Below are 25,599 nucleotides of genomic sequence, written 5' to 3'. Positions count from 1 at the left end.
AGGAGGAGACGATGATGAATGAGCAGTGGGAGGTGTGTGCAGAGAGAAACAAGACATCAAGTCCTGTAATGGAGAGGAAACGAGCTGTAGCTGTCATGACCTGGGCTGCCTCGTTGTCTACACACACAGACACACACACAAACACACTTTCATTCACTCCTAGTGGCGACCACAAGGTGGCGCACATTAACTATGTAGGTCCAATGCATGAGAAAAAAAAAAATCCGTTTGCAACATTGCAACACACAGTCAGTACGAGCAATGTAAACACCACAGTTTTCTCAGCTATGGTGCATTCATGCACCGCTGCTGCACAAATGCACAGTCCCCCTATTTATCACCTATTGGCAAAATATGAACGTGGAACAGGTGAAATGGTTCATAACACGCAGAATGTGGCTGTAAGCAGATCATACTGTGGAGTTTACTCAATAAATATATATAAATATATATGCGTGTGTGTGTGTGTGTGTGTGTGTGTGTGTGTGTTGTGAACAGATAAGTCGAACTGCTCCACTGACCCAGCCGGAGAAGCGACAGATCTGCACTCTACTGATATTCCTGGTTTGTCAAGGTAGCGGCGATTAAACAGCTCAACCGGAAATGCAATTAGTAATACAAAGTAAAACTAAATATGGACGAAGAGTATCGCGAACTGATTCAATCAACTATAATCTAAAATACAAACATGGGGCTAATGTCTCACTATAACACTGTAAAACGTATAGCCTACGGAAAGAAATGTATGCAATTACTTTATGAACTTCTTAAGCGGAAGTCATAACCCAGCAATTGCAGCTACCTTGATGCTAGCTTGGCGTTTGCTGTATAAGCGGAAAAAACATCACCATCTGCGAACAATTTATCCGTTTTCCACTATATGTATGTATATTTTGGATATCCCAACAATATTTGTACCTATTATCGTCTATCTTTGGCTTAATTGGGCCTCGCCTGTGCGTTTTCCAAGCTTCCTCTGAGTTGCCATCACTGCTCTCATAATAAGCGGACTACAGGAGAAGACGGCGTTGGGGCAAATCCGAGTCACAAGACCTGTTCCCTGGGCTGGACGGCTGCTGTCTTCCCCCCTTACAGGTAAACTAGGAACCCGTTTATCGCTTTCTGTGCTTCTTTATTCATAAAACCAGGCGCAGACAGAAGTGACAGCGTTAGTGTAACTAACGTGAAGTTAGCTCCGCGGCTGTTTTTGACAGGCTGCTCCGTCACTGGAGTCACGTTAGCGGCTAAACGTTAGCTAACGTCGGGCTAATCTGCTTTTTGTTTGTTTGGTTTTGTTTTGTTTTGTTTTGTTTTGTCGTCGGCTGCGGTGTATTTCTCACTGGGAGGCGCTTGATGACCTGTTTTCATCTGCTGCCACCAAGTTTTAGGAAGAACACACATGCAAAAAAACAGGAGAGGAAGTGGTGTGACGGAGCCAGCGGCGGCTGTCCCGTCCTGGTCTGTCTCAACAGCCCGCATGACTTCTCTGAGTGTCTTCACTGGGTTTCAGCCGTGTTTATGAGACAGTTGGACATGCTGGACGCCGTTTCTATCTAGTCTTTGGCTGATAATGTTTCACTTGAGGGCGAACTTGTCCCGACAGCTCGCAGCCGGCAGTGACAGAGGTAGCGCTGTGTTAGCTAACACTTAGCCGGTAGCGCTGCGCCTCCTGCAGCCGCGACCGGAGGATCGGTCCCGCAGCCTGTCGCTGCTTCTCTAACCCTCTCTTTATTGTGCTGTGATCAGGGTTTGAAGGGATGGAAAACCCCGGCTACCGCTCCGGGAGCTTTGACGGCCTTCATCACCCCAGTGACGATGATGACGACGACGAGATGGTGGACATCGCCGGAGCCACGCTGGACTTCTCCTCCACAGACGACGTCCCTCCTCTGAGCACAGGTAGCTGCACATGTGTTGTTAGACAATAACAGCTCAAGAGCAATGTTAAAAGACATTTAAACAGTCCACATAGTACCGTACTCATTGCACAAAGCTCACAGGACTCATAATGAACAGACATCTGTCCATATAGATGCATCTATATATATCTATCACATCCAGTTTTTGGAGATGTATTATAATTAGGTAGTTTTATTATCTATTCAGCTTAACTTGAATTCTCTTCTAGCTGGTAGCTATAAAGATGTCATAAAACCTCCTTTAAACTTGCTGATTTCCTTCCTCTGTCAAGCTTGTTTTGATCATTACCAGACAAAGTTCAACTGCTCCAAGGTTGTTTTCAGACAAAAAGCTGCTTATTATTGTTCTAAATGCATTTTTGAACCGTAGTTATATATTATGTATATAATGTAATAGAAGTAATATAAGTGTTTGTCATTATAGAAATTCCTTAACACTATAGACACAAACTAAGTTGTGACATAATGGAAGAAGATCCATTCTCCACAGTCCACTATGTGTCTGTTAGTGTCCTTCAAGTAGCTGTATACTGATAAGATACTTGTATATCTGCAGCGTGCTGTGTGTGTGTCACATGCTTTTAGTCATACATCAGAATAATCAGTTACTACATGCTCTCTCTGTCTCTCTCTTACAGTTACACACTCATAAACATGCCGCAGACAGCTGATTGACTCAGTACTTCACATCAGAATATGCAAACAATTATTAAAGTGAGCTATAGTTAGCAGGGTTTGTGGGAGGAGCGAGATGAGCTCCTCTAACTGCGACATTTCTACGCATTGTTTCTGCACTTCGGCTACCCGGTTACTGATGATGTCACCAGTTTCACAGGCTCTCTCACATACGGCAAGCTCCTGAAGGCCAGATCCAACTTAACAGTTAAATGAATTAGTATTACTGAATGCTCAGTTGACATCTTGAAGTCATTGGAAGATGTCAGCAGGCCACTGGACAAACAAAATTTCTACAGGAAGTTTATTTATTAGAGCAACAGACCAAGAGAAACATAAAAGTAGTGAGATAGAGATGGTTTGGCTTGAGAGAAGAGATTTAAAGCTTGTGTTTTTAAAGCCTGCGGGTTGCTGGCAATGATTATTCCTGAGTCAGTACTACTGATGAGAAACCACTGTAGTTCCCATTAAAGCGATTGAGATTCCTTAAAACACATCAGGAGCGTTTTATAGAGGCAGGACTGAAGAAAAGCAGGAGGACAACATAGATATACGTTTACAAATGAGGTACAAGGCATTAAACCAGCAGATAACTGCTAATATTGTTTTATCACAGTATTTAATTTTTCCCTCGTCTAAGCAGAAAGATGTCTTGATGAGTGTCTTATACAGTGAGTCAAAACAGTCTGTTCTTCTAATAGTTCTGATACAAATACCCTGAGAATCTGAATATGCATATATTTATTAAAAAGCTGCCTCAGCTACATACGTTATATACATAAACTATGGCCGTGTATAACACTTCCTTGTTTTCACCACAGATTAAGCTGTTGTCCAGGTATTACTAATAGAATTACGATGCTGCTAAAAATAGGTGAACAAAAACAGGCAATGATCTATATTTCTCATTTAAAAAAATAAAGCACTGTCAGCTGGTGAAATCAGCTGCCTGGTTACTGCTGATGTCACCGTGACATCACAGACACCCTGTGCTCCCCACTAGTTTAAACTAGTGGGGAGCACAGATGAGGCAGTCGGAGAGATGAGACTGTGCTATCAGGAAGGAAGTCTGGAGACGATTCTCTCAGTGGATGTGGCTGCTGCCGTTGGGTTCAACCACAACTTTTCAATGTGTCAGCTCTTTGGAAATAAAGAAACTGTCAGTCACATATTTTTTAAATTACTCAGTGGGTTGTGAAACAGAGTGAGAGTGGAGTGAGCCACTTCAAGCAGTAACACAAAGAATAAGTTGTACTTTCTCCATGAGACAGTGGTGCTTCGCTTTATGGCCTCATGCAAACTGTGTGATCAGAGGTTTGTTTTTTGTTTTGTTTTTTTAAGAGAGAGAGCTGCTTTATTTCATAGATTAGCTTCTCCCTCCACCGTGCAGAGTTGAACATGACAGCCAGGACTCACAGCAAAAAATTCTGGTTCATGCAGACAAATACACACATTCTAAATATTGTCTCCAGTCATCAATAGCCCTTTTTTAGATTTCCATTGTCTCTGCATGCATTTTATTTCCTGCCTGTTCACTTTTTTAAATCACACTTTTATTTTCCCCCTTGAGGCGAGCATTGTTGGTTTCCTTAACTGCTCATTAGCGAGCATTTGAACTTGTTGTCCCGGTAAAAGCCATTCTTTGTGTGGCTGTAATCATTTCGACTTGTGTAACCTGTTGCTCAGGGACTCATTAGAGTTGAGAGAGGAGAGTTTGGGCTAGGGAGGAGTTGTTGGTACAAATACTGGCTTCTGTTAAGTGCTACTCAGCAAGGTAGTGGTCCTTTAAAGTCTCCTGTGGCAGAGAATGTGTAATATGAAGCAGGGTGTTGCTTATGTCCCAGTGATAAATAACACTAAAACTACTAAAAGGCAGGAACAGGATGAAATGCTACCAAAGAGACATGGAACTAGACCCTGCAGACATTTGTATAACACAGATTTTCTCTGATGTTAATATTACCCCAGTAGTTTTTGAAATATTTGAACTTGTCAGCACTTGTTGACAGCGCTTGACCCTGTCATTGCAGTAATTATTTAATGATAAATGAAATAGACAGAGATGGCTGGAGAGCTGCAGCCTGGATCCTGAATCAAGTACTGATATATACATGCTGTTTAAGCTCCTTGTATTATAGAGAGACTATTTCAAATCATTGAAGAGCCCTCAACAACTGCTTAGAGCGACACAAAAGGTATTATGTAGAGCAGGGGTTCCTGGAAGACTCTTGCCCAGTTTGTATTTCAGACAGACAGAAGCTGAAAGATACCATCTCAGATTAGGGGAGGAGTGGGGGACGTTAGTTGGAAAACATGCGTAGAAGTGGGTACTTGAGGGCCAGGGCTGGGAACTCCTGCTGTAGGGAAACGTTTGCTGGAAAATAACATTTCACCTCATTCGAACCTGAAGAGGAAAAACGGGTCCAAAACCCACATAAGGATGAAAACCTCTTAATCCAGACTTCTTAACTTGTGTTTTGGGGAATATAGTAAACGTGTCTTCCAAGTTACAGTCTGTTTGCATTTTCTCAGTTTATGAGGTGCCTTTGTGTTTCTTGAATTGCTTACATTGCTGTTTTTGTTGCTGGGTTTGTGATTTGTGCAAATCTCTTCGCATTTTACTGCTGCTGCGCACACAATAAGATATTATTGCGAGTTATCTCGACATTACATCCTCTCAGTTCTGCTGTTGTAGGCAGTGGACTTTCTCGATAATGCTGTTAACGCTTCAGCTAGTGGGAACAACCCGATATAATGATTAACAGGGAATAAGTCACGGCTTTAGGCACATTTTGACTATGCGGAGCGTTCTGTTATTAGAAGTGTTTACTTCAGTAGGTCACGTTGGGCAACTGGGAGGAGAGAAGAGTGGACAACAGCAAAAACACGAGTAAATGATCAAATGAAAGGAAAACGCAGTTGTTCGATGCTTCAAACGTTACAATTGATTATCAGAACAGAATTGTGTGATATTTAAATCTTATATTGCTGCTTTCTGCAGAAAGTGGCTTATGTAAAGGTCCTCCCAGGACATTTTAACAGCTGTGTATTTCATAACAGCTGTTGATCTGTCACGGCCTTGCCTCTGTTGTAGAAAAAAATGTGTTTTATTCATGCAAGGAAGAATGCTGGGTTCTCATGTATACCCTTTTTCATGTTCAGACAGTTAGGAGCTGCTGGAATAAGCACAGTAAAACCCTACATGTCCCACTGATTCAGTTAAGGGTTAAGTGCTCTTCACGTGCAACTAGACCCAACGCTAACACATTGTGACAGCTCTTAATGAGAAAAATGGATGAAAAATAATTTTAATACTCAAGCTAATGGCACTGTGTGGTCATAAACAATCTAACTTTTGACACCATGCTTATGAAGTTTTGTTTGGAATAAAACATAATGCAGGAGGAGGAGTTGTTTTTTTTGTTTTTTGTTTTTTGTTTTTTTTTACTGTGGTCACTCATTAACATTCCTCTGGTCTAGTTTTCCACATTATTATATGGTATCATGTATTGCTCAGTTTTATTTGAAAAATCACAATTTCTATAAACCTTGAAGGTGAAAGTGACGGATAAAGCTTGTGATTTTCTGTATTTTTATGTAACTGACAGTAAACCTGTATAAAAAGTGTGTGTGTGTGTGTGTGTGTGTAGGAACGTCATTGTTTACAATTTAGAGCATTTACCGTAGCGTCTGTCTTGCAGGAAATCCTTTCTAGAGACTAGGGAAGTCATTGTTGTTATTAGTCTCTGGAGCCGTTTCTAAATAAAGTTCCCCTACAACATCTTAGCTGGTGGCTCACGATTAATGAGGTTCTGGATGCACAAACTAAACTTGTTAATAAGTTAAATCAGTAATAGTTTGGTCTAGTAAATATATTAAGAAGAATAACAAATATACACTTCTTGATATACTGTATATATAAGTGTTTAATTTCTACTCTACAGCGTTGGTTTTAAAGCTGTCATGTAGTGATTTAAAAACATGATATTTGGCTCTTGGCTGTACGTGGCCTTGCAGACATGTGCGGTGGTTGACTATAAATGTAAGACATTTGCTGACTTTTTGTTTTTTTTTTGTTTATTTTTATTTATTTTTTTAATTAATTGTTCAAGCCTGTGTTACAGGTTCAGTCCAACCAAGCATCCGTGACAAGGTGAAAATTCCTCTGTGCTTCCTTTGCTGTGACTTTCGTGCCAGGTTTCTCTGAAGATGCTCTAGGTACTTTTCCAGCAGTACAGTTGCATCATATCCTCATACAGTATTTAAAACTTGTGGACATGATATGTTACTGAATCATCTGCAGAGACGCACATTCCTTCTTTATTCAATTTCCTTTGACCCAATAAATGGGATTTTTGAAGCTCTGCAAACTAATGACAGCTCTCAACATTAACTTCTTCCAGAGATGCATGTTTTGTAGTCACCAAGCGTCACGGGGGTCACTTAAGACGCCTATTCCCATGACAACCAGACCTCAAGAGTTCAAGGTTCAAACCCTCACTGGAGACGGTGTGTTTGTGTGTCTGTGTCTGTCTTTCTGCACTTGTGTGTGTGCAAATCATCCACATAAGATAAACTGTGAACGTTTTGGCAGACGGCACCACATTTATACAGCGTGTCAAATTTTCTGGAGTTTTGAGGTTGGGTGTATGCTGATATTCTGTGGAAATGTAAGATTATAGTCTGCTCTGTCCCCTCAGGACGAACCCACACAGACAGAGCGAGTGCTGAGCTCAGCATGTCTATCGCATTGGAAGCGAGCTGCGTTGCAGCAGGGACTGTGTGTTGCTGACCTAATTTCTGACGACCTCAAGCACTGGATGAGTTCAAACAGTACAAAGGGATTGTTTAACTTTTGGCATTCTCAGTTGTAGGCAGGATTGTTGTGTGTTGTTTAAGAGAAATGTGATTCGGTATTGAATATCCATTCTTTAAGGTCCTCTGTTAGTAAAGTGGTTAAGATGCATATCATTCAGCCTCACTATGGTTCAGTTCCCTGTCCCAGGACTCTTGTTGCATGTCATAAGAGGGCCTATGACTTTCTTTCTGGCCTGGGTTAATGCCTGGTCTAATATCAAAATGTAAGGCAAAAAATTATCTTGAAAAAAATAACATAGCCTTTTGCTTTTGCAATCAACAGAATAAGGAGCAGAATAATTGACCTCGGTCCTAACCTAACCTAAGCAGTCAACACAGTCAAAAGAATCTGACTGTGGTCGAGCCCTATCTACTTTAAATATACAGGACTGTATATCTCATAGATGTCTAACTCCGATCTTTTGTGTGAGAGCAAGTAAGGTAACAATCCTGAGGTCACAGCAGGGTTAGTATCACTGAACTCTAGTTTAGTTTTAAACTGTGAAGAGCATTGTTTAATATTTCTGGTTCCAGTTGAGGGCCTTTAAATTTAATTTAGTTTCTTTTGAACATTTTGTTTAGTTCTTAATCCTATAAACTGTAGTTTGTTTGTTTTTTCCAAATGTTACAGATGTTTGGATTTCTGGTTTAAATTTCCTACCAGCTGTTCCACATGATCCAGTCTAAACCAACGGCACTTCCAAAATGGACTCTTGTGAAATTGACCTACAACACTGCGTATTCACTCTTCCTGACAACTCTAAGGGTCCCACAAGATCTTAGAAGTCGAAACCTTATATACACACATGACCTTCTTTTACGCAGTGGGCCACGTCAGCCAATCAGAGAGAGTCACATGCTCTCCCGGCTTATTAGAAACAGTCCCAAGCAGCTCAGCATGTCATCATCTACTTCACAAGCACATAGGCCAATCAGTAATGAGCTCCAGACCTTTGTAGCCAATGAGAGAGTGGCCTTTTGGAGTCCACTTCCTGCAGGAGTTTTTGCAGGGAAAAGAGCTCCAGTTTGAGTGTGTGTGACTGACTGCGGATGGGTTTGGGGTGTTTTGTGGCCAGGAATAAAAGATGGCCTGGGAGTTCTGGAGTAAGCAGCTGGATGAGGAGGAGCTGGTTGAAAATGGTGAGTTTGAAACTGTCAGAGAGTAGGAGAGTGTGTGTGGCTTTCCCTATGAAGTTTGTACTTTACTCTGCCGTTCTCATGCTGTCGTAAAAGAGAATCAAGTTTTAAATGAGTCTCTGTTGGAGTGCTGACACATGTCATGCTGGAATAACATACACATACAGTATGTTCATCATTTTCCTCGAAGCAGCCTGTCTTTGGTTTCTTCTGTCTGCTCTTACGTGTGTTTAAAAGTACACTTTATTAGTTTGTGGTGTTTTTGCTGATACCTTTAACTTTAACACTGCTGAGTTTAATCATTAAAGCCATTTACAAGCCATCAGGCACTAAGTCATGAGGTCAGTGTTGCTGTGCTGCTGCTTACATTTTGGTGATTGGTGTTTGTGTGTATACAGTATAGTCAGCGTGTTTCACAAAAGGTGAATGAATCTAAAGTAGTGTGCGTTGATTTGGTAAGGTTTCTCTTTGTATATTAGTATATATAACTTTGTACCTTGCCTACATGTGTCCCTTTTTAAATTGAAGTTGAAGGATGTATGTTTGGGGAGTTTTCTCAAGACTTTACTGAGTGCAAAGGTCAGTACCAGCTAAACACAGCAGGGCACAGAATGACTTGGATAGACTTGGAAGACAGATGTTTTTTAAGCAGGTTTTTCAGTACAGTCTTAAGAGGCCTTCCTGTGATGCCAGTGCTCATGGAGAACACGGTACAAGCTTATTTGAATGTGCATCCATGCATTAATATTCACTCATTTGGATACAGGGTCATGCAGGGATTATGTCTTTTTGTTCTTAAAACTGCTTAAAACCCCTCTCTTCCTGTTAAAAGCCGAGTGTTGCTACATTATAGTTTTCATTGGAATCGCCTGGCGTGTATTGTGTGGACAGTGATGTGTTACGTAAGTTGAGACTGAGTTTTGTAACATAAAGTCGTTTTATTCACCCTGAGTCACATGAGATGCTGTCAGCGTGCCCGTGAGCAAGGCACTGCAAGCCCCAGCTGCTCCAGCTCGTTACTGAGGCTGAATGTGATGATTTTAGGTATGACGTTATAAAACATTGTGTATGTTTGGTGGGTTCTGTGCAGAACTATGAACACATGCATTTTCAATTGCAGAATTATTTCCTGAAAAATGTTCTTTTAAAGATGCTTTGCATTAATTTTCTACTTTTCTCTAATTTTACAGAAAAAGGCTCAGTGTGTGTGACAGCTTTCTTTGTTTAATGGTGTCTCAATGACGGAGAGGGAGGGAGAGTATTTTATTTAGTCACCCGAGACATTCTTGGAACTAACAGATGTTTAAAACAAGTCTAACTAGTCAGCTCAGGTCTGTAAGCGCGTTAATGTGGAGCAACTTTCACCTACTTTGGTGTCAGGTTGGCAGAAGTGGAGGAAGTGAAGATGATGCTGAATCAAAACAGCCATTGTTATTTTCTGGTCATGTGTTAATGTTATTGTCATGCTGAAAGCTGATTGTGCTTTATTTAAGTTCTGATGTCTATAAACGGTAGGTATATACATGTGTATACCTATGAGTTGACTTATTGTTAAATAGACAAATTTAGGAATTTAGAAATCAGGCCTTCCTGACTGTTTTTGTCCATGTCAGGTTGGTTTGTATGTGTATGCACTCCCAGCACTGACCCCACCAATATTTACATTTATATTACATATCCCGTTTATACTCGGATGAAAACACTTCTCTCCTTCATGCACTGCTTTTCCAATTTCCTCTACTCAATAACAACAGTCAGGAGTAATAGTGACTGTTTGCTGCTGCTGGCACTTTCTCGAGGCTGGTATAAGTGTGGAAAGTGGGAATATCTGAGAGAAGAGGACATTTTTAGCTTCTCCAACATCTTTAATCGTAAGACTTGTGAGATCTGCAGGCCTTAGGGTGTTGGTCTTGTGATGAGAAACCAACCATACCCTCAACTAAACCCATGTCCAAAAGATTTCAGACTAGATTTTAGCTTATGCCTGTGTGTGTTGAAATATGTTGAAATAGTTCCACACTAGGCCTGTCTGATACATTTGTAGATTAAAATGAATACAGTGTATGTGTAGGAAAACACTGCAGAAGTTCTTACCTGGGTTTGTTTGTTAGAGTTCACATGGTTCGTTCTTTCTGTTACTGTACTGCTCTACTCTTCTAAAGCCTCTTAGACGACACAAAAAAGCACAGTTAACATCCAAATTAAAACGCAGGTGATTTAAATGAAAACATGGGAATAATTCAGATACAACAGTGAAGAAAATGCATAAAATGATAAGTGAAAAACAATGTGGTAGCAAGAAGCAGGCTGGTGTTTGTGTGATGATGTCTAAAATTGGTTTCTCTCTCCCTCTCACTCAGGTTATGAGGATTATAGCAGCAGCAGCAGAGCAGCCGGTATGAATGGAAACGGCCCCAGTAAACTTGTGGACCCACTGGAGGACCTTGTGCCTGGAGTGGGCACCTATGAAGACTTCAACACTATCGACTGGGTCAGAGAGAAGAGCAAAGACCGTGACAGACACAGAGAGGTACGAAGAAGCATGTTTCTGTTAATTAAAATAGAGTTACAACCCATGTGTATGTGTCATCTTGCTCTGTCCATATCCTGATTGGTGTTTATTTGTTGGACCATACAAACAAACATTCAAATAGAAACTGGGTAATTAAGAATAGAAATAAATCAAAGTAAATTCAAAAGACATGTACACTACAATTTATCAGATTGCTGAAGTAAAATCTAACTTTAGGCGAAGAGCGTATCCAGAATAAAATAACGCTGTGGCTTGTGTTAAGACACCAGGTATAATGTAATATAATACAATATGTGAAGCAAAAACAACAAAACAAACAATAATGGTGATAATCACTGTTTATTCACCTTCCTCTCTGTGTCCCTCCAGATCACCAATAAGAGCAGACAGTCGACAGTGGCTCTGTTGCACAGTCTCTGCGATGCCTTCTCTGGATGGCTGCTCATGCTGTTAGTCGGACTCATGTCAGGTAGTGCGCACAAATACAGAGACAGATACGCTCACACAACTATCCTCATTTTGTTTAAAGAAACTGTCTATAATAGATTTTCTATTCTAAATAACAAAATGACCATTATTAGAGATTAAATAAACATACAAAGTTGAAATAGTAGTCATAACTGACATAATGAGGTTTGTATCAACTGTTCTCTAAGGAATTAATGTTACATTATCAGTATCTTATCAGGGGCTTGGAAAGTAGTAACTCCAGGTCTAGAGTGTGTGTTTTCGCATCAGTGTGTGTTTATTTTCAGAATAACTAGACATGCCTCAAGCAGACCCATGTCCAAAAGACAGATAGCCATAAAATCCACACTTACCTGGTTTATAATTTTGAAATAATAAAAACACAGGATAAGAGCAACATACCAAGTGTAGGACTCATTATCTCCTGCCATCGGCAGAGTTATTGTTTGCTTGTGTTCATTCAGTGTCTTTTACCTGTGCAACAGTTCAAAATTGAACTGCGGGACCCCTTTTAAATGCTACCTGTCAGGGCTACATATTGCTCTTTTAAGACACACAGTGTTCAATCAGCTCAGTGGTAAGTGTGTAGATTAACGAGAAATTGTTGTTTGTGGTACATTTTACTAAAGGTACTTCAAATTTGAATCATCAATACACAGTGCAGTGTTTTGTTTTCACCAGTTATTGATAATGGTGACCTTTATAAGAACAAATCTAACAGTGGATGTACCTGTTCATGCCTTTCCTCTTGTTTCTGTGCTGCCTGCGTCAGCTGATAGTTTATTCCCACGTGGTGGCAGACAGCAGGTGTAGAACCAGAAAATAGCAGCAGTATGAAAACAGGCAGGATGACTTTAATCCAAAGAAATAGCCCACATGTTTGATGATGGATGCTTGTTCTGTACGCATGAATGCACATTAAACCACAGAAGCCTCTGTGGTCTTTGAATGGAGTAAAAACCTTACCAACAAAAAATGCCTCCCCCCCGTCTTCTGTTCTGCAGGTGCTCTAGCTGGCGGCATCGATATCGCAGCTCACTGGCTGTCAGACTTAAAGGGAGGAGTGTGTCTCACTGATTTCTGGTTCAACCATGAGCACTGCTGCTGGATGTCCAACGAGACGTTCCAGGAAAGGGACCGCTGCCCTGAGTGGCAGAGTTGGGCAGAGCTGATAACAGGGAAGTCAGAGGTAAGAGAATATGACAAAACAGAAGTGAAATGTTCTGCCGCAAAATTAGATGCTTAGAACTTAACATTGATTCCATGGCTGTGAGCAGCGGCCTGCTGTCTTGTGTTTCACTACCTTGGAGAACTGAACCTGTTTTCACAACTCAAAGACCATCATGAGTGTCTCCCACACACTAAGCATTCACTAACACTTCCTATGCCACCAGCAACAGCTCTAACGCTGATTTGCTTCCACCTGCTGGATTCAGGCTGCCATGACACAAAATAAGTTCTCTGTGAAGATGCAAAATAAACAATACAAAGTTACAGAGAGATGATATCATTAATTAATATGTGTCGTTATGTGTCACCTGCAGGGTGCGTTTGCGTACATAATGAACTACATGATGTACATCTTCTGGGCTCTGCTCTTCTCTTTGCTGGCTGTCACGCTGGTCAGAGCGTTCGCTCCGTATGCCTGTGGCTCAGGAATACCAGAGGTGAGACTAATGACTGTTTTATTTTTTTCCCCAGTGTTGCCTGTCTATAAGTAAAAGCCATTTAGGGATGTTTGCTTTTATTAAGTGGAGTGTTTTGACACTAATATTCCTCGATCACAGCTTTATGATGTGAATATCAGTATCATCTTATATCAACAGTTTTTTTCTTTAGCTTTATTTATTGGTAAAAACATTTTGTAGATCAGTCTTGCTACTTTCCTTCCTTACAGCGTCCATTTACATTGTTTTTATTAACAACCGTCTGCTGTCACGCTGCCAGTATTTACTTTGTCTTCTGCTCTGTTTCTTTCACTCTATTTCTGAGAACTTGAAAAGCTGAGGATGTTCTTACCTTCTGAAAATACAAGTGGAAAACTTAACTGAGGGTTAACATATCCAAACAGATTCACCCATTTCATACACACAAGTCAAAACACACAAACACTGGAGTGTCTTCCCTATAAAATGACTGTCCCTCTTACCCTCAGTTGAGAACCCTTCTAAAGTTTGTGGAACTCCAATCCTTTTCTTGTAACAGTGTCGTCACCGTAAGGTCAGACAGTGGTCAGTAGCCTCATGCACACAAGAACCGCCTATTTAAAACAAAAGTCTCTCCCTTGGTCATACTCTCACCAGAGCTTATCTAAACGAATCCCTCCCTAACATAAACGCACACAAGCACAAACATATCCTGATCCTCTCCACACATACAAACTAATAGATGCACATACAAACACATTTGGTTTGTTGTCTTTATCTCTTAGATTAAAACCATCCTGAGCGGGTTCATCATCCGAGGCTACTTGGGGAAGTGGACGCTCATCATCAAGACCATTACCCTGGTTTTAGCTGTGTCCTCTGGGCTCAGTTTAGGAAAGGAGGGCCCTCTGGTTCATGTGGCCTGCTGCTGCGCTAACATTCTGTGTCATCTGTTCACCAAGTATCGCAAGAACGAGGCCAAGCGGCGAGAGGTAAGCTCTGGCGCAGTTCACGTGACAGTCCTGGCAGTATGTTGTTTTATAGACTAACCATTAAATAATAAATAGATTAAATAATCAATAAAAATAGTTTATTTAGCACTAGTAGCCCTGATTGACCCAGCACACTATGGCTAAAGCATCACTATTTTCACTGGGATTTAACACTAGTGATACTAATACTCTGTTGAAATGTTCATTAAACTATGGGGAGAATGCTGTGTTCTTTTGAATGTTTTGAGCAAACTACATAAATGAAATATGAAAATAGCACCAAAAATAAAAAAAAATAATGTAGTGACTTAAATCCTTCGTTTTACTCTTCATAGAGAAATACACATATGAAAATTGTTATCTCTGTCTTCATTTAGGTGTTATCTGCTGCAGCAGCAGTCGGTGTGTCTGTGGCTTTTGGTGCTCCAATCGGCGGAGTCCTGTTTAGTCTGGAAGAGGTAAGTAATGTTATTGCTTTACCAAAACAATCAACTCCTTCCTGCTTATTAACGAGTTCAGTGATTAGTCTGGTGATCCTGGTCTTTGTTTAGCCTCAAATCTCACACAACATTGAAAAATTTGATGCAACATGACATCGGAAATATACTGCAATTACACATACACATACACTTTAGGCAGAAGCGACTTTATTCCAGTGAAACACACAAACCAGGATCAAATGGAATCAGATTCACTTGTGTTTTGGGTTTGAACTGGTTTTTATTTATGGTTTTTACTGGTTTTGTTTGGCTTTTTTTGATCATGTAACACTAAACTGGGGTATCATAAACCATGAAAAAAAAGTTTCCTCCAGTATTATGAGATGTTTACAACATCAGTCTTTATAATCTCTTAAAGACCTGACTCCACTTGAGACCAGATCTGTCCCCTTTACTTGTCTTCACCTTGGTACACACCCGCTCTCAGACTGCTTAACCTTAAAGGGCACCAACTTGAACAACTCTACAGAAAGACAGGTCTCAATGTGCATAAGGAGATTTATTTCATATTTCTCACTATAAGGACTGTATCGCCCAGACTAGATCCACGTTATTTTAGTCAAGTCAACCTAAATGAAGGTGATTCTAAAGCTTTGTTCTCTTTGTTCAGCCATGAACAGCCATCAAAATACATCTTTTCCCGCTCCCTCAGAGGTCCCTTCTCAGTTCCTTTTAGCATTCACTCTACCATCCATTGCTGAAATTTCTGATATAATTAAAAAATCCAAATCATCTACTTGCCAATTAGACCCCCTTCCAACTGTTCTCATTAAGGCAACCATTTCCTCTCTTGCCCCTTTCATGACACGCATAATTCACTCTTCTCATCACTAGAATTGTTCCCTCTCCCCTTAAAATAGTTGCTGTTTTTCCTAAACTGAAAAAGCCTGGTGCGAATTACAATGACTTTAATAATATCTATCATATCTGCAATCTCCTATTCCTTTCTAAGGTTTTAAGAAAATGTGTTGCCTCTCATTTTCATGCATATCTTACAAGCAAAAAAAAAAACTGAAACAGCTTTGTGCAAAACTCACTTCCATAACCCTTGTTTGGTTTAAATTGTTTCTATCTGGCAGCACTCAGTTCATTCAGTTGAAATCATAAACATTGCACCCACTCCCAGACACCGCTGGTGTCCCCCAAGGTTCTGTCCTGGGGTTTCCCTTGCTTTTTGTCTTTTAAATATTTCCTCCCCCCCTGTACTTCTTAATCTTAATTCACCCCCACCATTCAAATGCCAGCTCAACACAACTGAATAGATAAACACGCAAATGAGACTGATGGTTGGTGCTGTGACTTTTGTCCATGTTTATTTAGTTATTTTCTCTTTTCTTATTATTAATAATAATTATGATTAATTTTATCTGTATGGTTTCCTTGACTTGTAATATTTTTTATTGTTGTAATTTTTGCTTTGAGCTGTACGGTGACTTTGAGTGTCATGAAAGGCAGTGCCTAGAAATAAAATGCGTCTTGGCAGCTTAATGTCAAACACTCAGGGGAGTAGATGTATGAGGATACAGAGGGTGACTTTTACAACCTCTGGTTTGTTCCAAAATCTTCAGAGTGCTGCTTTATGAAAGTCGAAAATAACAAGTCGATCAATGCAATTAATTTTTTATTTATTCAAAATAGCATTTTGAATGTGTTGGCCACATGCAGATTCATTTTTGTCATCTGAAAGTGTGACATTCCCCTGCTCTCAGTGTAAAGCTCCTTGTCCTCTCTACCCACCAGGTGAGTTATTACTTTCCTCTAAAGACTCTGTGGCGGTCGTTCTTTGCTGCTCTGGTTGCAGCCTTCACGCTGCGCTCCATCAACCCGTTTGGAAACAGTCGACTGGTGCTGTTCTATGTGGAGTTTCATGCTCCGTGGCACCTGGTGGAGCTGGCACCCTTCGTCCTGCTGGGAATATTTGGGGGCCTGTGGGGGGCGCTGTTCATCAGGGCCAACATTGCTTGGTGCAGGAGACGTGAGTAGTGAAGTTATGGTTATAGTTTTCTTGATTTAATTTTAACCCCCAGTCTTTGTGTCTGTCCTCCGTGCTCTTTTTAATCTCATTGTCATTACTCATTCTCTACCAGGTAAATCCACTCGTCTCGGTCACTATCCTGTCATCGAGGTGCTGGTCGTTACTGCGATGACGGCACTGCTGGCATTTCCAAACAGCTATACCAGGATGAGCGGCGCCGAGCTGATTTCTGAGCTTTTCAATGATTGTTCCCTGCTCGACTCCTCTCAGCTCTGTGGCTACAAACAGGTCAGCTGTTGACTCTGTGTGGGTTTAAAGAGGCTGAGTGTGGGTGTGTGAGAATGGAGTGGGATGATTTATTTGTGTGGAGACAGAAAATCAACATGGTTTATATTTTGTACAGATGATCTTATTTAAAGTGGAAACTACAGTTTTTACAATGTCCAATAAATTCAAATGTATTTTCTGTCCCTTCTGTTTCCCCGCCCGTCTCCCTGTTGCTCCTCTGCTTTTCATTTTGTTTCATTTTTCTCTGTCTCTATCATCTCAATGTTTATCTTTCTTCTCTACTCTACTTCCAACATTCAAACTTCCCAGCCAGCCAACACAACAGACACAGGCGTAGGGAACAGCCTAGCAGACCGGCCAGCAGGAGAAAACCTTTACACGGCCTTGTGGCAGCTGGCCCTCGCCTTAATCTTCAAGATGCTGATCACTGTGATTACCTTTGGTATGAAGGTTAGTCGAGACGCATCAACATAAACAAACACTGCAAGTTGTGTTTCTCTGAAATCTCCATACTTGTGACATGTTGGTTCACCTTTTTAAGTATCACCACTTTGCTTTGAACTCGTTTTTTTTCTCAATGACAGTCTCTCTCTAATATATCTGGAATCAGATTTTAACCCACTGCCTTGCTTTAATCACTGCTCTGGCCCATTTTACTATTCAGACAAAGTGTAATTGATCCTCTGAAACCTTTTTGTGTGTTTTACATGCTGAGTCACAGCAATATGACTCACTATCATGTGGCTCACTGCAGGATCAAGTTGTTAGTGAAAATGACTTTGGGGTTTACGTCATTATTACTTTCAGGCAGAAGCTTTCAAACTGTGACTCAAAGGGGCACCAGCTGCGGTACTGTCAAAGAGGAGGAGGAGATATTTGTAATTAATTACAGCCAGCCAGCCTCCTTTTTAAAAGTCTGTTGCTGATGCTCACACTGAACTAAACACCTCAAACATCGAGGAGGACACTCATTGTTATTTAACCTGCAGGCTAATGATGCTTTTGCAGCCCAGCAGTTTGTTGCACTTGTTGAACATCATAATATGATCGACAGCATGATAAATCATTAATTTTGTACAACAGTCCTCCACTTTAGTCTTTAGTCTTAAGCAGCTTTAACATTAAAAACTGTAACAATGATCTTTTACACTCTCAAACTAAAGTGATATCAAATGTCATATGAATCAGTTACTGTATACCACTCCATAAGCTTTATTTTCTACCTGTTAAATTTAGATCTCATTACTCTTAATTGTCATTATTGTATGTTTTCTTTTGCTGTAGCCCATTGTAGTGAGAATCAATATAATTCATTGTATCTTTCCTGCGTATCTGCTTTAATAACCTTTACACTGTCACACAAACAAATTAATTTGCTAAACGTTGCTGGCTAATACCTTTCATCTTGTTGTTTTCTCTTCCAGGTTCCATCTGGTCTCTTCATCCCCAGCATGGCGGTCGGAGCCATAGCTGGCAGACTGCTTGGTGTTGGCATGGAGCAGCTGGCCTACTACCACCACGACTGGGTAATCTTTAAAGGGTGGTGCTCACAAGGAGCAGACTGCATCACACCGGGGCTCTACGCCATGGTTGGAGCCGCCGCGTGTTTAGGTGAGACACGTATGGCAGTAAGAACATGAGTTGGGGCTCGATTTGTTTGAAAGATCAGTACTTTAACAAAAATGTAATCTTGAACACTAGTCAAAAAACGATTTGTGTAGTACATTTCATTGCTGTGGGAAAGGCTGTTTGCTCCCAAGACTCAGTTATGAGGTTTAAAACTGATTGATGGAGGAAGACTTTAAACCCTGTTGTTGACTTATAATATCTTCCTTACTTCATCACATGCTTACAAGATACAATATTCTACTCATACGAGTTTGCAATTAAGTCCAAATAATTGTTACCTTCCATTAGTTTAGTGCATTTTGGGCTTTTTTAGTGCCCTTGTGAATAATTACTTTCAGTTTATCTCACTTAGCAAAAGCCAAAGATCTTTATCCTCTTTGCTGCAGTAAAATTTGTTCCAGCATGATAAAATGGGCTGTTATTAATCAAAACGATAAAACATTTAATCTTATGTGTACAGCGGGAAACATAGCTCCAAGGGAGAGCTTATTTGGCTATTTACCCTTTACATTACTTTTTTTTTATTGTTGATTATGGTCATTTTATGTTTTTAAAAGTCCGTGATGGAAAAGGCTGCAAAAGATTTATGCCTCGAAAAGTTTTAATTTTCTGTGGTTGAATTCTACATTTTTCACGTACTTGTTTTCTAACGACTCAACAATCGACATCAGGGAACAGTTTGGAGAGTATATAATCATCTCCATTTTTGCGTTTTTGGATTACAGAGTAATGAAGAAAAGAGAGCTGGTTTTCATCCCCTCAAAAATTGATATGTAACACTCACAGTGCTCACAGTGAAATTCCTTCACATCCAGTTAACTTATACGAGTTGTTTGGAGGAAGGAAGCCACAGCTTTGGTTTGTGGCATCAAGTTTCAAGTGTAGCCTTGGTTTCTGGCTGCAACAGAGGAATATGTATTACAACTGCATTCAAAGAGGAACCAGTGACCATAACTACAACATGTTCATACAAAGATAATGGGAAATGAGTCAGAAAAGGAAATATCAAAATAATTTAAAGTAGAGTATCTCTTGGCATTTAACATTTCTGCAGTGTCTTTTGTGTGCTGCTCCAATACCCTAGTATAACAATAATACTTTAACAATGTGACTCATGGATTGGTTACATTTAGGATGATAATCTTAATCTTATCCCTCCTCTCGTCTCCCTTCAGGTGGAGTGACTCGTATGACGGTGTCGCTGGTAGTCATCATGTTTGAGCTGACTGGTGGTCTAGAGTATATCGTCCCCCTCATGGCTGCAACAATGACCAGCAAGTGGGTGGCAGATGCTTTTGGAAGAGAGGGAATTTATGAGGTGAGATGTAAAACTGTGCTGTCATTGAAGATTATTACAAATATAAATTTCTGCGTGTCTAATGGCTCTTGAGGTTGTTTTTTTGTTTGTTTGTTTTTATGGTGTAATTGTTTTAGTTTGATGTATTTTTTGCAGACTGCAGTCACTAAATGTAACAGCTGGTTCCTCTCCAGTTAAAAACCTACATATTCGAATAAAAATGTGTGATGTGCTTAGATTTAAGTGGTCAGTGTCTTAGGTTTGTATTTTCTCGTCTGTGTTCTGCAGGCTCACATCAGGTTGAATGGATACCCGTTCCTGGAGCCAAAAGAGGAGTTTGAGCACAGCAGCCTGGCTGTGGATGTAATGAGGCCAAGGCGGTCAGACCCTGCGCTGGCAGTGCTCACACAGGATGGCATGACTGTAGGGGAGGTGGAGGTAAAGACACATACAATCACACATACGTAATAACAGAGCAGATAAAATCGTAAAAATACAGAATGTCAATATATGAATATGGAAAGAGCTACTGTAAAAACATGTTACCTACATCTGCTCTAAGGCTATGTTGATTGGTAGATGTTGTACCATACTTCATATAACATACCGTTTCATTATGTTCCCAGACCTTGGTGGAGAGCACACACTACAGTGGCTTCCCTGTAGTTGTGTCACAGGAGTCCCAGAGGCTCGTTGGATTTGTTTTTAGAAGAGATCTACTCATATCAATAGGTCAGAACTGTGGCTTTGATCCTCTGCTGTACATTTTAATGGGAAAGCTAAACATATAATATATATATATAACATAAAATATATTTATTACAAAATCTTTTTTTTGTGTGACATTAAGTCACAGTATTTAAAGTTATGAAACCCTGCTACAGTTTACAAAAATAATACTGGTATATACAATATTTTCACAGTTTGACCGTTTCTCAGCCATTTTCATTTATTTAAAATTTTAAATATATTTTCAGACAATGCCCGGAAGCGGCAGGAGGGTATCGTCAGTACCTCCCAGGTGTTTTTTTCTGAGCATGCTCCTTCCCAGCCTCCTGATGCCCCACCTCCCCTCCGCCTCAGAGGAATCATGGACCTCAGCCCCTTTACGGTCACTGACCACACACCCATGGACATCACTGTGGATATTTTCAGGAAACTGGGGCTACGCCAGTGTCTAGTCACACACAATGGGTGAGAACACACTCATACGCTGCCTGCTTGGACTTTTTCTACACATTTTGCTTTTTGAGCATGTGATACACAAACTCCCTAAAACATAATTATATTAGAGCTTAGGGTAGGACATCCCCTGATGTGTGGTGATTTCATGAACCATTAAGTACAACAAAGTAAAAGCAAGGTGGGTCTGATAGATGAGAGGAAAGACGGATGAAACCATTAAGGGTCCACACTCCCACTCCTGTAGATATTTAATTGAGACATCTTCAGGAAATTGTGCTTCCAGCGGGATGGAAGGAGTGACAGATGGATGTGTAGGAGAGCCTCGGGATCATTCCACTGTCAGCTCATGCATTAAAGGAAAAGCAACAGGAGTTAGGGAGGAAGAGGTAAACTGATAATGACGAAGAGGCTGTTTAAGAAATTCTCAAGGTGCCTTTACTCAAATCTTTGCACTGCCACTGACCCCATTATCGTGAACGTTACGAGGACATTTTCAGAGCCCCTTTCAAACATCGTATCTGTATCACATTTACGGTCGGTTTCTGTAATGGGAACCATCCTTGTTGACCCGATGGAGACATTACAGATACACCAGCAAAACTGGAATGACATGTGACTCGTGAGACCAGGCAACAGAGGAAGGATCATCATTGCTCTGGCATCAGAGCAATTTCCTGCTATTTTTGTATTTTGTATAGCTCATAAAATTCTTCTGAGTTTAAAGTGTCTCTCTTCAAAGCGATCTCAGTGATCAGGACATGATTAATGCACTGTTTGGCCATCAGTGTATTTAAAGAAGAAAGGAAGTTTGAGAAACACTAAAACAGAGATGAGATGTTTGTGTCAGGACATCCTGTAACCTTTCTGTGGACATTTCTTCTGAGTTTGCTTTACAGGTTTATGGGCTTATGGGCTGATTCATGTCAAATGGGACAAAATGGTTAAATCTACCCCAGAGCACAAAGACTTTTAGTTTACAATGATTTTAAACAAATAGCTGAGTAGGCATTTTAGCTTCATTATTTAGCCAATGAATTTCATGTTTTCGTGATTTTGCAGCATCACAATGCCTCATCACAACCTTCTGAGCACCCGTCACACACCCAAATTCAAGCAAAACCTGACTCCCTTTGTAGAGAAGAGGTTTGGTTTGGTTTTGGTTGTTTCTGGGCTACTGTAGAAACAACAGCAGCACAACATGACTGCCTCTGTAAAAGGGTATCCACTCCATACGTCGATGTAGCTCTTTCTAAGCTAATGACGATTAAACAATACTTATAAATAGACCTCTCTAAATCTTACACCCTTCACCTTTTAATGCATGTGATGGATGATTAAACACACAAATACCTTTCCCTGCCAGGAAACGGGGGGCAATCTTTCAAACATGTGCACTAAATCTTCCTTTTTCCAGTTCGTATTAAAATCATTGCCTTCATCATACCCTTCTCATGCTCTGCAAAGGTCCACTTGGCTGAACAATAGACACACAGACTGTCAGACTTAATATCGCTCAGTATAATAACAAAAGGACGATGCTGCTCTGTAGAATCACATCCAGACAGACCAGAAGAGAAGAGAAGATGCTTCCATACACCTAAGCTCACACAAACACACACACGCACAGTTCTCACATAGTTTGAGTTTGTTTTGAGTTAAATCTTGGACTAAGCATTCACAGGGGATTTGGTTTTCACTCAGAGATACATTGTTACAGAGACAGAAAGATGTGAAGACAGAGGCTAGAAAATGAAAAAAAGTGGAAAGTCTAAACACTCAAACTTTATCGGTTCAAATGACAAAGTAGATTCATTTTAGTTAATTTAATATAATTCTGTGGCGCTGTGGTGGCCCAGGGGTCAAGACGTTGAGCGTGAGCTGCAGCCACACCAGTTTGCGTGTGACTGTGCCACTGTGCTGCTCACCATTTTTATCATCCCGCATTTCGTTTCCTGTATCGGTGGCACAAATGAAAATCAGCTGCTTTCAACAAAACTCTCCAGTCTCCAGTAGGCGTGCACGTCTGTTTAAAAAGGCTGCTGACAGGCACAGAGACTTATGTTCGCTTCAGACGCTTATTGCCCAACAATGGGAGGCTGAGGTTGTACCAGAGTGGATCCACGTGTGATGTGAATGGAAACGTTTAAGAGCAATTCCACATTATGTAGGACGCTGAAAGGAAATGGTGGGCAGCGAATGGGAAAGACAGGGTTGGGTGAGAAAAAAGTAGGGATAGGATCTGACTGAAAAGAATAGTTCTGCTTGATCAGGCAGGATTTGTGTTTTCACATGAAGCTTTAAAGCTGACGAATCACTCACTGTCTGGGAATGAGGCTTGTTTGACACACTCAGGAGAAAGACCTTGAGGCTGTGTAAAGTGCAGCATATTATCTCTGCAGTCATCATGTAAATGGGATACTGTTAATTTCATCACAGGGAAAAAAGGTATTTTCCCAGACTAACAGTAGTAGAAGGTCAGATATTTGGCTCGGTGACATGCCATTATTTGATCTGTGAGCTCGAAAACACTCCTCGTGTCATTTTGTTTCTTTTCAGTTGTTGTTTTTACTTTGTTAGGTTCAATTTAGTAAGACTCTTAATGTGATCAGGGCCGTTGTGTTTTTCCTCATTCACCCTGTGTTTTCACGTTGCTCTGATCTCCTGATACGAGCCAGTTTTTCTCTGGAACAGAAATAAAACTGAGCTGAGCCACAGTGTCAAGATATGAAGTCAGACGTCGGCCTGATATGCGTGTTTCTGCTTTCTGTCAGTGTCTCTGACTTTCCACGACGAAGCAAACAAAGTATGATATGAAGTAATCTGGTTTTCCCTGACTTCTGTTCTCCTCTCTCTCTCTCTCTCTCTCTCTCTCTCTCCTTCTCTCTCTGTGACTAGGAGGCTACTGGGAATCATCACTAAAAAGGACATACTGAAACACATGGCACAGATAGCCAACAGAGACCCCGACTCCATCCTCTTTAACTGAACTCCTCCGTCCTTCCTCTTCATCAACCCTTGATCCTGTCCTCTGTAGACCAGGGGAGTAAGAAGGCACCAGCGTGTACAACTGAATGATGCACACCTTTATCTCTTTTACTTTTAACGGCTCTTCAGAGAAAGCCAAGTAAGCCGAGCTCCTTTTGCACAGATGACAGAACAATGGATGCTGTTTTTTAGGTTGGATGCATTTTTGGCTTTGAGAAATCAAGTGCACCACTAAAAAAAAGAAATCTCTCAAAAACAAAGACTGATCCTAACTGAAACTATTAGCCCCTATTTCATGTTTGAGCCAAAAGCATGTAGGACAGATGTCAATTGGAGCATCACATCTGTTCTGAGATCTGTTTTTAATCAAGAGAGACGGATCCGTAACCCTGAGAAGCAAAAATCACCTTCTCCCTCTGAAATCTTTCTCCTCCATTTGCCATCTTGCTTCTCCTTGTACCTGAGAGGAAAACAGCCAAAAGGAGGTTGGAACAGATCATCTCTTCATTGAGATACTGAGAAGTAGTGATGAGGAAGAGGAGGGGGGGGGGGGGGGTTAGGGGAAAAGAAAGGCATCGGGGAAGATGAAGGGCTGTTTGGGGAGCTCCACGCCTGCCCTCTGGCTGTCACAGCAAGCCCAGACAGAGCACTGGGAGCTGGGCTGATGGATGCTTGGGCACCTCCCCCTTCTAACCTCCCTCTGTCTGAGAGGGTTCCTGTAGCTCCAGGGTGAAGGATATGAGTGTGAGAAGAGGATCTAAAACACACACAGACTTACACTCCATGAAGACTTCATGACAGCCTGGGAAATCCAGACGTCGTTTTCTTTTTTTTTTTTTTGTTGTTGTCAAATAGACTCAGTCTGGGAACTATGAAGCATCGTCCTATTATACTGACTTTCACATTGGGAATAAGGCAATCAATATTCTCATATAAAATTTACACATATACAAAGACAATTCAGCAAAAATCGTGTCATGCCTTATGTAAGTGTTAAAGTGTTATTGGGCTTCTTTGGAAGGGCTAAAATACAGAGAAAGAATCATAACGCATATATTAATTTATGTAAATGTGAAATTGTTTGTCCCACTAAATTATTTCACAGACTTGAGAGCCTGTTTTGTGTGTGTGTGTGTGTTTTCTTTGTTTAGGATCTTGTTCACACATGGTGACAAAATGTCAGAAACAGGGCGACATCCTTTAATACAATGTGAAACTAAGTTAGATTCGGCTGTAAAACCCCGAAGGTGGTCTGAAATCAGTGTCTTGCTCGTGGATACTGTTTTCTTGAGGGAGAAAGGCAGCTCGTGAAATTGGAGCCACTATATCACGACCCGGTTCCCTGCTAATCCTCCATCATAAACAGAATAATATTCAGCACTATTTTTAACACTTTAAAGGTTCAGCGGGTCAACGTGTCGGCCTCTCTTTCCATACCAGGGAGTCGGTTTCCACTCCAGGATTCATAAACTTTCATCTCGGCTCTGAACGCTTTAATTATCCATTTAATTTG

At 40.7% G+C, this 25,599-nt stretch overlaps 1 protein-coding gene across 4 annotated transcripts; it reads left to right on the top strand.

Moving 5' to 3' along the window:
- The first annotated feature begins 791 nt into the window (after window positions 1-791).
- Window positions 792-25,197, top strand: clcn5b (chloride channel, voltage-sensitive 5b). 4 transcript variants are annotated; one of them, XM_026352780.1, is made up of 18 exons: window positions 792-882; window positions 971-1,095; window positions 1,747-1,899; window positions 10,949-11,118; window positions 11,491-11,590; window positions 12,594-12,778; window positions 13,134-13,256; window positions 14,021-14,227; window positions 14,605-14,685; window positions 16,468-16,702; window positions 16,815-16,990; window positions 17,300-17,440; window positions 18,415-18,601; window positions 19,795-19,937; window positions 20,205-20,354; window positions 20,543-20,648; window positions 20,894-21,110; window positions 23,997-25,197. In XM_026352780.1, exons 3-18 carry the CDS (start codon window positions 1,758-1,760, stop codon window positions 24,085-24,087), a joined length of 2,454 nt encoding a protein of 817 aa, XP_026208565.1. In that variant the 5' UTR covers window positions 792-882; window positions 971-1,095; window positions 1,747-1,757; the 3' UTR covers window positions 24,088-25,197. The 4 variants fall into 4 exon arrangements, with proteins under 4 accessions (XP_026208565.1, XP_026208566.1, XP_026208564.1 ...); XM_026352781.1 differs by having other exon boundaries at window positions 818-1,095; XM_026352779.1 differs by lacking the exons at window positions 792-882; window positions 971-1,095 and adding an exon at window positions 1,208-1,625.
- Window positions 25,198-25,599: the final 402 nt, after the last annotated feature.

This window comes from Anabas testudineus, chromosome 18, assembly GCF_900324465.2.
Source record: "Anabas testudineus chromosome 18, fAnaTes1.2, whole genome shotgun sequence".
Taxonomy (NCBI): Eukaryota; Metazoa; Chordata; class Actinopteri; order Anabantiformes; family Anabantidae; genus Anabas; species Anabas testudineus.
This window is presented reverse-complemented; position numbering and strand designations above follow the sequence as displayed.